Source organism: Merops nubicus, unplaced genomic scaffold (assembly GCF_000691845.1).
Source record: "Merops nubicus isolate BGI_N331 unplaced genomic scaffold, ASM69184v1 scaffold27179, whole genome shotgun sequence".
NCBI classification, from domain to species: Eukaryota; Metazoa; Chordata; class Aves; order Coraciiformes; family Meropidae; genus Merops; species Merops nubicus.
Genome location: NW_008630650.1, coordinates 1227 through 15219, shown reverse-complemented (window position 1 = coordinate 15219; position 13993 = coordinate 1227). Strand labels below are relative to the sequence as shown.

The 13993-nt window shown below is 42.5% G+C and overlaps 1 protein-coding gene across 1 annotated transcript; it reads right to left on the bottom strand.

Annotated features, from left to right (window-relative positions):
• Positions 1-422: 422 nt before the first annotated feature.
• On the bottom strand, positions 423-12786 carry LOC103779735 (chromosome unknown open reading frame, human C8orf48; the record flags this gene model as incomplete). The annotated part of the gene is made up of 5 exons (XM_008947381.1): positions 12549-12786; positions 10147-10269; positions 2933-3165; positions 1270-1422; positions 423-507 (listed from the first exon to the last, which is right to left on the bottom strand). Coding segments are annotated over exons 1-5 (832 nt in total), but the record flags the coding sequence as incomplete, so codon positions are not given.
• Between the last annotated feature and the right edge of the window lie 1207 nt (positions 12787-13993).

The window sequence follows — 13993 nt, the reverse complement described above, 5'->3', positions numbered from 1 at the left end:
CCAGTAATTACACCTCCCTGCCCTGACATAGGGAATCATTGCTTCTTCTCATGGATGGAAGCTGCTGCGAGCTGCTCTGAAATCCCACAGGCAATCCCACAAAAAAACAATCCTTACTACTTGTCAGATTAGCTATAGAAAGTGTTTGGCTTCTGTAATTTGAAAAATGTGTATGGTAGGGTTACAATATATGGCAATATTTGCATTTGGGAAGAAGGAAGAGCTGGCTGATGCCACAGAGGCCAGCACGTTGGGCAGATCTGGTTCCACCTGCAAGAACATTAGAGCAGGACCCAATTTATTACCACCAGACCAGGTTACATCCAGGTTGGCATTCAGCACATGGCTGCCCACAGAAGACTCTCCCAGCTCTTTATGTCCTTGAGTTATGTTTAGTACTTCCAGGCCTTATATATTCTGACCTTTCAGCCTTTGCCATAAGCTCCTGGGATCCTCAGAAGGTTTGGGAAAGGTTCTGAGTGTTTCTCCTAGAAGTGTAAGCACATCCTGAAATAAAAAGGAAACATGGGAATTACTTGGGTTTGTATTCCTGCCACTTCTCATGTCCTGTATGACAGGCCTGCCATTGGCAGCTACTTTTGAGTCCCCTCAAAAGCAGCTAGGTAGGCAGCACTCATCAGCACAATTCTGCTGGATTTTTAAAGTCTTCCCCTTGAGGGTTGCCCAGGGCTGTGCCAGGCTGCCCAGGGCAGTGGTGGAGTCCCCACCCCTGGAGGGGTTCCCAAGCTGTGGAGATGTGGGGTGAGGGACACGGGGCAGTGGGGACCTGGCAGTGCTGGGGAAGGGTTGGACTCCATGATCTTAAAGGTCCTTTCCAACCTAAACTATCCTGTGATTCTACATTGCAGTGCCCTATTCTGAGATTCCTATGGCAAAGGATGAGTAAAAAGGACTAGTATGGGCACAGTCACCTACTATCCCATCATTTTGTTATTGCCCATTTTGTCTTGGACAGCCCATCAGAAAACAAGCTGTGGAGAAATAATTAAGATGCATCCAAAACAATTTTAGGACATCCTGGGAAAGACCTTCAGCTTATCTAAATCAGACAAGCTCAAATGATTTGATCAGCATGTCAGTCCCAAGCATTTTATTAATGACAGGGAGCCAAATGCTATTTGGACTTGCACTGCACTCAGCTCAGTCTGATCTCACTGCCATAAATCAGGGGGAAATCTGGCTTACAGGTTCTTTAGTTACAGTATGTATAAAATGCACCACAATAATTTTTTGACAACATTTGCTTACCGTGGAGTAAATCTGTTCTTCCAGTTTCTCTTGGATTAAAGCACTTTCCATTAGCATCTTCTTTTGCCTGAGAAAGGCAATCCTGGCCAGCTCTGCCTCCTTCTCCTGACAGTCAGGGCACGCTGAACATTCATGGATTTGAGTTTCTATCACCTGCAAGATGAGACTTGGATGTCTGTCCCAGCAACAGCCACTCCATAAAGCACAATCAATAAAAATACTGATACAGATCCTGTCTAAAGACAAAAAATTTGCTTTTGTAGGCAGCTGTAAATTATTTCATAATCTTTGTCATCATCTTGATGAGCCCATCTCAACGTTTTCACATTAAATACATTTGCTTTTCCTGAGGTATGACCCTTTGCAGCACTGATAACAGTTTCATTTAAAATTATCTGGTGGGATCTCAGAAGCACAGCACTGATCTGTAATAGACTATTTCTTCTTGCAACAAAGTCCTGCTGATGCTTGTGCTCACAGCAGTGTTCCTATGTTGGCAGTGTACAGAAGGCCCTAAATACCAACCACAGAGGTTGTGATTAGCTTTACAAATTCTAAGAGGTAAATAAACTCTGCAGCAATTGATTCAAATATCTATATCCAGCTCTGAGTCAGAACACAAACAAAAGTCTAGTTTTCTTTCAAGATAAACAGTACTACTTATTAATCCCTGTGTTAGTTTATCCACCATGAGATCTCCAGTGTATTTAACAGCATCACACAAACCCAGTATTTGTACATCTATGAAATATCAACAATTTTATCTGATTCAATTTACACAAATTCCATCTGGTTACACACACACAAGAAGTTGCTACAAAAGCAGTGGAATCAAAAACAAGTCACATCACAAGCAACTCTGTCTTCCTCTTCTTCAATTTCTTCTCCTCTGGATAAAAAGGTTACTACATGGAGGTTTTATCCAGACACAGAAATCTCTTACAGCATCACTACACTGTAAGATTAATAAAGAGACAGTAAAATTGCTACAAAATTTGGATGGAGGATCAGTTAAAAAGTAATAAAATGCATATTGCTGAAATTTCACAACAATTTAAACAAAGAGGAAGCCTGAAATCACCATCATGTCAGAACTGACTTTAGAAGTGTTACTCCCTGCTCACCTGGCAGAGGCTTTGCAGAGGAATATTTTATCCCTTTTACTGAGTTATACAGCAATAAATTAAAGTCAGCAAATGAGATGGAGATAAAACAAAATAAATGGCTGTAATTACTATTCAAAGCTCATTTTTTCTTTTATCAGGGATACTTTCCCAGGTGCAGACATTCTGTACCAATGTCAAACAAAGCAGAGACATGCAGAACACTGCTATAAATAAGAGGTGCAAAGAGAACCAGGAAACAAGGAGTTTTTCTTCCACTGATCCCAGGTTTATTGTGGACTGCAGTAACTGGCCACCCAGCCTCACTCAGTCACACAAATCACTATTTTATCACCAGATGTTATTCTATAATGATTTGGTTTTTTACTAGGAGCATTTCTGCCACAGTGTCTAACAAAATTTTGAGATGTCAAGCAAAAACCTCCTTCAGAAGCATCAGCAAGGTCTGCTTGATTTGATGCTTATATTGTGGCTTTTTTTCCCCCAGTGGTTCTGCAAAAAGCACAGGCCAAATCTAAACGTTTCTGCCCTGGCCATACCTGTTGAACAGTCTCTCTGATGTTTTTCAGGAGGAGCCTGCTCATCAGCTGGTGAGGGACAGGGCAGCTGAAGCCACTGGTGTGGGGTTGCTCTGCTGGGAAGCTCTGCTGCAGCTTTCTTGCCTTGGCACCATCAGCCCTCTCCTGGAGCAGCCGCCGCCGCATCTTCCTTATCTTGAGGGAGCAAAAAGAGCTGAGAGCATCCCCTTCTCCAGCCAAAAATCCTGTCAGGTCTGTCAGGCAGGGAGCAACAAAACACAAGTGTCCATTACTCTATCAGGGAAAAAGGAATTACTGCTCTTTTATCTGGGTGACCTCTTATTAGCTAATAAAACCCCAAAGCTGGTGTGGAGCCTGGGGGCAATGCCTGTGACCAACAGCAGTGCAGAATTTAAACAAAAATCTGGGTGATAAGTGCAGGAACTCACACAACAAATGTTTCTATGAACAGTCTACAAAGAGGGGAAGGGTTTAGAACCTTAAAGAATGAGACTACTTAATGATACAGCACAAATAGGTGAATGAAGCAAGTGCTTAACCACCATGCCAATAAATAAACCCAGTTTCAGTGACAGATCTAGATCTTCTTCCCACCTGACACTGCAACTTGCTGAAACAAAATGAATTAACATTTAAAGAGAGCTGCTCATCTAGGAACTCCACTGAACAATTTGTAAGACACTGAAAAATTGGAGGTAGTGTCTATTTCCAGCTCTGGAGAACACCTCATATATATTCTACAACCTACAGTTGGGCTACTTTTTTTTTTTCCTCCTGAGGAAATTAAATTACATTAGAAAATACTTTCCCCTAAAGCTTCAATAATAATTTCCTAAATTCTTGATATGACCTAGCTTAAACAGGATCTTTGACTCTTTCATCTGCTCCTATCCTTCCCAGTGGCATGCAATAATAAATAAAATTGGAGAGGCTACACTTGACACGGGCAGGTAAAGGTGGATTTACAACTTCATTCAATGCTTAGTGGGGGATTTTCCACAGGCTTAAAGGCAGCCAATCAATACAGTATTTCATCAGCACATAATGACACTGCATGGCCCTGAGAGATACCACTGCTTGCAGCTCCTTAAACAGGGCAGAGGAGTTCTCTACCTTCATTACACAAATTTTGCTTTTATGCAACTACTGGAGCCCGACTAAACACTTTAAATGGGTGTAATTAAAGGAGAAATGAGAAGACAAAACATAACCACGGCACACAGCCAATGCTAACACAGCATTCCCTGCTCAGGACTCCACTCTGACACCCAAAAAAAAGTCAGACAACTGATAACCACTACAGAGGTTGAGGCAGGGACAGGTTGTTTTCACTCTGTCTGTTCAGAAATAAATTATACTGCCCATTTAGCTGGAAAGTCTGATTGTGTAATTGAACACTCTCTCCATCTTGCCTGCTTCACTCACTTGCAGTGATTAAATTCAGTTTTCTAGACAGACACTGCATATTTCAGGGTGTTTGTCTGACAACTGGTGCATTGGCATTCCAGTCCTGTGGGGTACCTTGGCACAAGCACCAATCCCTACAACACCCAACAATAGGGATGTAAAACTTGCCCTCAATGTGCTGTGATGGATTTAGGCTCGAGCACACCACAGAGAGCTGTGGAATTGTGCAAGGAAGCTGAGGGTCTCTTCAGAAAGCAGCCCCTCAGGATAAAGGGCAACTGGATCTATAGCTCATAGAACCACTGAGGTTGGAGAAGACCTCTAACAGCATCAAGTCCAACTGCCAACCCAACACCACCATGGCCCCAGGTGCCACATCTACAAGTGGTTTTGAGCCCCTCCAGGGCTGGGGACTCCAGCACCCCCCTGGGCAGCCTGGGCCAATGTCTCACCACTCTGCCAGGAGAGAAATTCTTTCTAATAGCCAGTTGAAACCTCCCCTGGGGCAAATTCAGCCCATTGCCTCTCAGCCTATCACTGGTTCCTTGGGAGAAGAGACCAACCCCCACCTCCTGTCAGGAGCTGTGCAGAGCCAGAAGGTCTCCCCTCAGCCTCCTCTTCTCCAGGCTCAGCACCCCCAGCTCCCTCAGCTGCTCCTCACCAGCCATGTTCCCCAGAGCCCTCCCCAGCTTCGTTGCCCTTCTCTGGACCTGCTCCAGCCCCTCAAGGTCTCCTACTCTGTGGTGCCCCAAAACTGACCCCAGCACTCAAGCTGTGGCCTCCCCAGTGTTGTGACCAGGGGCAAGATCACCTCCCTGTCCTGCTGGCCACACCAGTGCTGATCCAGGCCAGGATGCTGGTGCCTTCTTGGCCACCTGGGCACACACTGGCTCATCTTCAGCTGGCTGCCCCCCAACACCCCCCAGGGCCTTTTCTGCTGGGCAGTTTCCAGACAACCTGCCCCAAGCCTGGAGTTGTTGTGACCCAAGGGCAGGACCTGACCCTTGGCCTTGCTAAACCTCACAGTTGAGGCCAAGCAAAGCAGCAATCATTGAGCTTTGCTGTACAGACAACAAGGGAAAAAAGGGGATTTAATTGCAACTACCACAGTTCAGAATCAAGCATCATAAAGCAATTTATTCCTCCTTAGAAGATGTTGTATCAAATTGACTAAAGACAAAGACAGAATGGTAGTTTACAGAGAGATGAATAAGAATTAACAATACCTGCAATTTATGTTATTTTTGTTAAATGCAATTTAACAAAAAAATAAAGGTAGGATCAAGAACATCTTCTTGGGTAGGATCATGAACATTTGAGTGGAAACCCAACCAACCACAGCACAGAAGTCCTGTAGAACAGTGTAAATCACATGCCACTACTGGGTTCCATCACACTCATTTCCTAGGGCCATATTCATCTGAGCTGCACATAGAATGGATAAAAAGATTTAAAATTTAAAACTGAGGGGGGGAAAAAAGCCTAGAACAAAGCATTTACACACACCAAGTACTCCAATGCATAACTGAAACACAGGGGGTCTGCTGAACGTTTTGTGACAATTTAATACCAGCCTAATTAATTCCCTGAAGTTTCTCCTGACGCATGGAAGTGCATTTTAATTAAGAACTGCTCTCTAACAGTGCACCAGTTGTGTGCTGCCCCACACCCACCCATTTGCTCACTTGCACCTGCAGATGTCAGAAGAAACACTAAAAGTTTAGTTTTTCTTTTTTTTCCAAAGTTCCTAGTTTCATATTAATTCATGTTTCACACCAAACAAGCCCAGAAAGAATAAAAAAAATCAAGGATCAAGGACTGATTTGACTGTTTTACTGAAACAAGCACCAAAAAAATGATGAGAAAAGTCTGCACACAGTTCAGTTCTGTTGTTTTAACTGCACCATGCCTGTTTGCACTCTCAGGTTGCCCTGTCCTTCAGCTGGAGGAGCAGAATCCATGGGAGGGGATCTATGCACTCGCTCTGGTGGCTGGTTTCATTCCTTGTGTCTTTCATGTGTTCTCTCCTTCCTATCTTTGAACTAGAAATGCTCAAACACTCCCCCCTCCATGTGTGGTGGCAGACTGAAATGTCACTGCAGGGCTGCCCACAGAGAGGCCCTGCCAGGGCCAATTATTGCTCCAGAAGCACGTGTTGCTGCTGCTTGGCTGCCCAAATCCTGCACTCCCACCTCCTCTTTGCTGCAGAGGAATAAAGCAGGAAGAGGTGACAAGAGCAGCAAAACCAGACACCAGCACAGCCATCAAGCCAGAGCCCTGTACCACACAACAGGGAGGTCACAAAGCACAGAATATTTAGAAAGTAAAGCCCAACAAACTGGCCCAAGAAGCTGCTCTGATGACAGAGGCACCCAGGGGGTACCCATGGAGATAAGCTAATCCCCATGTCTACATTCTAAACCCTGCTGTGTGGTTTATAACTAAGTGACCTACATCAATTTTCCCTTCTGGATAGCTTTAAGTAGGACATTTTAAATCTATGTGAGAGGAGGGAGAAAAGTAAAGAAAATTCTTACTGAGTTTCCTTTTCCTTTCATGTGTGCCTTTGATTTAGCAGGAAAACAGGCAGGAATTTTGTTGTCATTACACTCTGCTAATACTCTATTTTAGGAAGAAAAAATGTGAAATGGCAGAAGGAGAGATAATTGTGAAAGGCAGTAACTGACACCTGCTCTTCAGCAAGATTTTCACTCTGCACCTCAAGATAACATTTTCCTAATTAACTCAATCTCATTTGTACAATCAAGTGCAGCAGCTCAGATTAATCTGCTGACAGCCCGAGCAGCCAACACAGAGCTCAAAAGATTTGTGCAGATAACACAGAGAGGATATCAACAGGCTGAGATACCAGACTATTTATCACAAATAGGAATTTAAAGCAAGTAAAATTCCTCCAGCATGGTGAAGAATTTCCTCCATTTCCACCAGCATCAGTGAGAAGAGACAACAGTAAGACCCTTGCACAGTCCATGTCTTTGGGAAGAAATTCATACCTTCCAAGTCCCATGAAGGCATTAATGAGCTCCATGATTTTTCTTTACAAGCAGGGGTTTCCCATTGAGATGTTGATGACTGGAATTTCTCCATCTAGCCTAAATTAATACTGTTTCACTACCAAATCAGCAGAGAAGTCTGGAAACTCAGGGCCTAACCAGGTCTGCAGGAATCCCACAACCTCCACGTGGTATCAAGTAGGAAGCTTTGGGGCTGAAAAGCTCAGGAATAGAAAAGAGTCAGTAGAGGCTACTGGATACCTGCTCCCTTCTCCAAATAGAGTACCAGAATGTTTTCTCAATCCTTATAAATAAATTACTACTACTTTAATAAATACCTTTATTAAACTACTGCTACTTGATAAGTCAATAATTAAATGCTCAGACCCAAGAAAATTTGTTCACAAAGTGAAGATAAACTAGATCTCTGCAGAAATACCCTGGACAAGCTGGAAAAAAATCTGATGTAGAAAAATAAACATTTAGAATTATAGAATCATTTTGTTTGGAAGAGACCTTTAAGATTATCAAGTCCAGTTTTGGTTGGAAGAGACCTTTGAGATTCTCAAGTCCAACCATCCACCCTAGACAACTTACAGAACTCATACACTTCCCTCAGTGCACACACATCAGATACTTTCAGCCTAGCAGCACAAACCACAGGTATTTATTTGCCTGTCTCTTTTTCCCTTTTAGATTTCCCATTGTTGACACCACTGTCATAACACCAATAATAGTTAAATTACTAATATTGACTCAACTGTATTTCAGCCACGAACTGTCTGGTGCTGCTCAAACCTGTCTGTGCCTCCAAATAACATACATTAACTACAGCTCTCTCACTTTTGCCAAAAACAGTGCAGCAGTAACATGGCAAACAGAAATAAATGAGCAAAATGTTTAAAGTTGACACGTTACAAACAAAGGTGAGAGCAAACTTCTAAGTCCAGCCTGAGGCAGAGCATGAAAAAGTCCCACTGGAACTCTCAGACATGGCAAAGCTGAAGAACTGGTTTGCTGTAGAAATTGGGAAGGTTACTAATGGTCTTTGGAATAATCTATATGGAATTTGGGACTTACAGTGACTTTGTGCTGCATTTCTCTAATAACACTAGTTCCTGCAACACTGGGGTAGAGAACCAGAGAAGAAGAAGACAGGAGGACAATCACCACACAGATTTCTCACTTCTCTGAAGGCCAATATCTAGGTTTTTCTTCTTTCAGCTCACAAAGAAAACTATGAAAAAGAAGAACCTGAAAGCACTCCTGTATGCAAACTGAGGTATTTTCTCCCCACATTTAACCCTACCAGTAGTAACATAATAAAAAGAATTACAGAAGACAAGGCATCACTTCACACATCAGCAGGAGTTAAAGAAACTCAACTTGCTACTCAAGATTGGGTGACCACTCTGACTCTCATTGCCCAAAGTCCATCAACCAAGGGCAGAATGTTCCCTGAAATGGATTAAGAGGACAGACAAAACCTCCCCAAGTGTGACTTTGAAGGGAAAGCTCTGTAGAGATGGAAAACTTGCCCAACGTGATGCTGTGGTTTATCCTTCACTCTGTGAGTCTGAGCTCATCATCCTTTTCAGTTCCTCTGTGAATCACATGGGCACAGGATGCTGATGGATTTTAGGAGGACTATCTCAGCAGAGCTGCCCAGGAGAAGCCTCTCTACTAGAGATGAGATGATCTACACTGTCTTCTCACTCAACTACATGGCAGTCCTGGAAAACCAGCCACAGAAAGATGAATGCTGAAGATGAGTCAGGAGCTCACAACATTGACTCACCACTGTTGTGAATGAGCTATACAATTAAGAACAGCCTAAAAAATCATCTTAGGTCATGTTTCCCACGACACGTGGATGGTTTGGGGATGGCTGTATGCAAATGCAATGCCATGAAGTACCCAGCAGAAGGATCTCTCTGGTTGATCAGTCTTACAGGTGACCTGCAAAACTTTCTGGGTTCGTTCACTTCCCATGTACACACAGGCTGAGGAAGATTCTCCTTCCACTTCCATTATTTCTTGCTCAACTACAGCTTTCTTGCTCTTTTTTTTTAAATTAAAAATAGTATCTTTGACCCACTTTTTAGAAAGACTTAAGCAGGACTTGAATCCCACCATCTGCTCTCACAGTTGCTTGCATAACCAGTACATGCAAACAGAATCCTTCCTTCCTTCCTTCCTTCCTCCCTTCCCCTCTCCTCCTCCAGACACTACACGATTGTGTGGGTTAAAGCTGCTCCATTGTTCTTGCCAAAATTGGTGCCCTGCTGCCTCCCTCAGCTTGGGAAAGGAACTATAACATGGCACACAAGTAATTCAGTAATTAACACAACCAATTAACAGATGGCAAAGATTTTCATGCAATAAATTCTGAAGTTGTGTTTATTTTGGAGGGGAAAAACCCACACTCCTAGAACCTGTATAGCTAGAGAAAAAAAGAGAAAACCTCAACAGGAAAATTTTGAGGATTAGTTAAATTTAAAACACAGATACACTTTTTTTAAGCTGTTTACCCAGATCTTGTGGTAAAGCCTCACTAGGATAATGTCACTATGTCAGAAGCATCAAAGGCATCTGTGTTATTGGAGGTCAAACTGGATTCCAAGACAGCACAGAAGAGAAACTTCGTACTTAATTACCTGGCTAATTAATCCAGGCTAATTACCTGGCTTAATTTTAATAGCTGGTATATAAAACTTAACTCTAGTTGAAGTTTGTCCACCCCTTTTCAAAAGAAACAAGAATTACAACCTGTAGTAAAGTCACTGAACTCACCACCCTGAGTTTTGATGATGGATTTGTCCTGCTTGGCGCCAGCTTCTAGATTTTGGAGATGAATCCATTTTCCTATGACAGCTCCTTCTACAGCTGCAGAATCCACTGCTCCAGACTGCTCATCTACAAGGAGAAAAAAGCCACTTTGAACCTACCTTTTAAAGAAAGCAGGACTGCAGAAAACCAAAGTGGGAGGCACTCAATCCTCCACTGGAACCTGAGTTTTCCCTGCTGAGGGAGAAGCAATCCCAAGCCACAGGACTACAGAGGACTATTGATGAGTTCAGGGTGAAATGCTGAACAAGCTTCTGTCCCACCAAGCACCTCAAATTGTCCATTTCTAAACCAAGAGCCTTGCTCAGAGCTTATTGACACTTTCAATTTTATCTGTAATGGCAACTTAACCTCAATCTCTTCCCTCATTCAGCTCTGTCAATTATTTTCAGCCCTAAACAGGCTCTTTGTTTCTGGCAGCACAAGTTCTCTTGGGAGCTCAGGTGGAGCTGAAGGCATTGATCCAAGAGAAAAATCATGTGTGACAAGAAATAAAAGAAATCTGTATCAGCTCCCTGTTTTCCAGCTTGCTCCAGTACAACTCCAGTTCTGCAGGAACTGAGGAAGCAGCAAAGATGTGAAAGTGAACAGCTGGGAAAAGACAAAAGGCCAAAAGAGGTTGGAAAAGTCACTGTCACTGATAACAAGATGCATCCAACATGGTCCCAGATCAAAACACTGAGCCCTGACTTCTCTGCTCTGTTTTCAGGCTGCTACCAGAAAATTCTCTGGGCTTATACAAGGAAAAAATGAGAGTTTTCTATGTTTTTTTTTATTATTTATACATACTGTTCTTGTTTTCTGCAGAAAGCCACCCAAGATATCTTCCTATTATTTCCCAAAATTTTTTTTCTATGAATTATTCCTAGTTTCTCATTTAACTGGTATTATTCAGAAGAGTCCATAATCTTATAAAACATTAACCTTGTAAATATAAGAAGTGGCAACACCTATTAAAAACCCTCTATGCACACAGCAAGGCTTCCTCCTAGCATGTACTCCCTGATGCTAGAAATCAGGATGTCAGTGTTTAGCCATGGAATGATTAAAATTGTTACATCTCTAGACAAGAAAAGTTTTATTAAAACCTATCACTTGTAAGAACCAAAAACTTTAAGCAAAATTGTTAAATCTGTCAGACACTGTTCATGATGCCAGTGTAGCACCAAGGCAGCAATCATCTCTGTATCCAGATTCATGAAGGACTGCTATCCAAGGCTGTATTCCATGCCATGACAAACAGGGATTACATTCCCAAATACATATCTGACAGCAAATGCTGTCCTGCATTGTTCAGATGTTGTGCCTAAACAGGATTTTAAAAGGATTCTGAATTATAATGGGTTCTGGTTATTACCACAGGGTGGGAAAAAACAAACCAACCCACAGTAAAATGCTGGATGGATGAGGGGCAGGAGGAAGATCTCCACTGGACTTGGCAAGCTCCTTCTCTTCCTACTATAGCTGATTTTAATGTGCAGACAAGGTTCTTTATATATTGGTATATGCCAGCTGATCAAGCTGAACTGAGTAGAATCAGACTGGAAGAATAGCAGCTAATACATGTTAAAAAGTATCTTCAGAATACACTACCTTGAAAAATATATTAAAAGTGCTGCAGCTAATCTTTAAAGCTATAATATTTATAGATTCTGACAAGCTCCCAAACTAAAAAGACATTTTCAACATTATTCCTCTCTTCAAGTACTCACAATACTCACCAGCTCAAACTTGGATAAAAGAAGAATGTAGAAGAATGAGAGAGAACCTCCCAGAGACAGAAGAAAACCTAACAAGACATTAAGGCAATTAGCTCATGTCCTGCTCTCTGCTTCTTTAAGGTGTTACTTAGCCCTCTTATATATTTCATATCCTGGAACTTTCCCTGTGCCCTTGGAAAACTTATTTTACTGCCCAGCTACTTTTCACACGCAGTAACTCAGTCAAGATATCTTGCAGATTTATTTTTAACAAAAAACAAGAGAACTGCAGCATCACAAGATGACAATGGAAGGGCTTCCATGGCCAAATCACACCCTTCTGCATGCAGGCATCAGCTAACCAGGAGCACCAAAGGCAGATCTAGTCAGTGTTCTCAACCTTCTTCTGGTGTCCTGTTGCTTGGCACAGCAGGAACACCACCCACAATTTTTACTTCTTTTATTTTTGCTGATTCAAGCCTCTGATTTAAAGCTGCGTGTTCTCAACCTTCTTCTGGTGTCCTGTTGCTTGGCACAGCAGGAACACCACCCACAATTTTTACATTTTTATTTTTGCTGATTCAAGACTCCACTGCACTGATCTAAAGCTGCAAAAGATGATTCTCAAGCATGGCAAGCCCTGCATACCTGTGTGGCTTTGGCCTGCCAACTGTGATGTGCTGCCCAGCACATCTGACACAGCAGATCCCTCTGAATCCTCTCTGGAATGACACGATTCCAATGGATCACTCTCTTGCTGCCAGCAGGATTCATCCTCCTCACTGAAGGACTCAAAGGTATCTTCTGAATAGTCCAAATCAGAGCTCCTGTGACTCTGGCTTGACTCCATCTGCCACTTTCCCTCGATGCCTGCTGAGGCAACCATCGTGGTGCAGCACTGCAAATAAAGACCAGAAGTATGTAACAGGCTCAGATCTGCAGGAGGAGAACTGGATTGCTTGGAGGACAGCTCACCTCACACCCAAATCATCCACCACGTGCTTATGGATGTGGTGTAGTGGCAAACTCAGCACTGCTGGGTCAATGGTTGGGCTCGGTGACCTTAAAGGTTTATTCCCACCAAAACAATTCTGTGATTCTACAAAATCACAACTTAATCAGTGCACTGGATCAAGGCACTGCTCTCCAAAGCACTGCTGACCAAAGTGCTGCACATCAGGATCTGCTGGGGAAGCACACACTAACTACCACTTAGTTTTTAAGTGTCCTGCTCAAATTTGTAGTGAATTACAGCAACACTTGAAGAAAGTCATTGATGAAAGCAAAAAATACTTTAAAAATCTCCTTAATTATTTTTTAAATTCTTTTCTGGCCTTCAGATTATTAAGCCTCTTGCCACTCAGAAACACAAAACTTCTTTGCTCTGCTTAGATTTTGTCTAGAAAATTAAGAAGAAAACACAACAAGCACCAGCCAGCTGACACTCTGAAACGAGGAGTCATTTCAAAGAGAGCAATAAAATGCTCCAGATTCTAGCTCCAGAACAAAACAGACCTCAGACAGTTACCTATAATCTAATGGATTTATTTTAAAGCTTTGGTTTTACTTGTTTTACCCTTTTTTTATTAGAATGATGCAATAGCCTTTCTTCCATTGAATTTAAGGACCGACATAACTTCGTCCTGAATTGTTTTGCTCCAATTTCTTCCCTATTCTCATAAAAGGAGTCAAGCATGGGCAACACCCCTCTGGAAAGACACCTGCCACAGTTCCAGTCCCAGTTCCTTCATCAGAAGGACAGGACACCCAACCTGGTAACAAACCCCAGCACTGCAGACAAAAGCACTTTCTGTCACACCTAAAATTCAGGGGGTTTACTGCACTTGATGTTTGTTACTGGGGTTTATGCAACTTCATTTTCAAGGTGCTGACTGGGGCCATTTCCCTCCTGAATGTGCTATGCTGCCTGTTTTACATGTCACCTTATGCCAAAGTCTTCTGCAAACTGTGTAAAGACCCTGTGCCTCTAAAACAAATCCTTTCCCCAGCCTAGATTTCCAAAATTCATCTACTGTCCCAACCTTCTAGGCCCAAAAAAGACTTCTTTTTTTTGTTATAACATGATCCAAAAA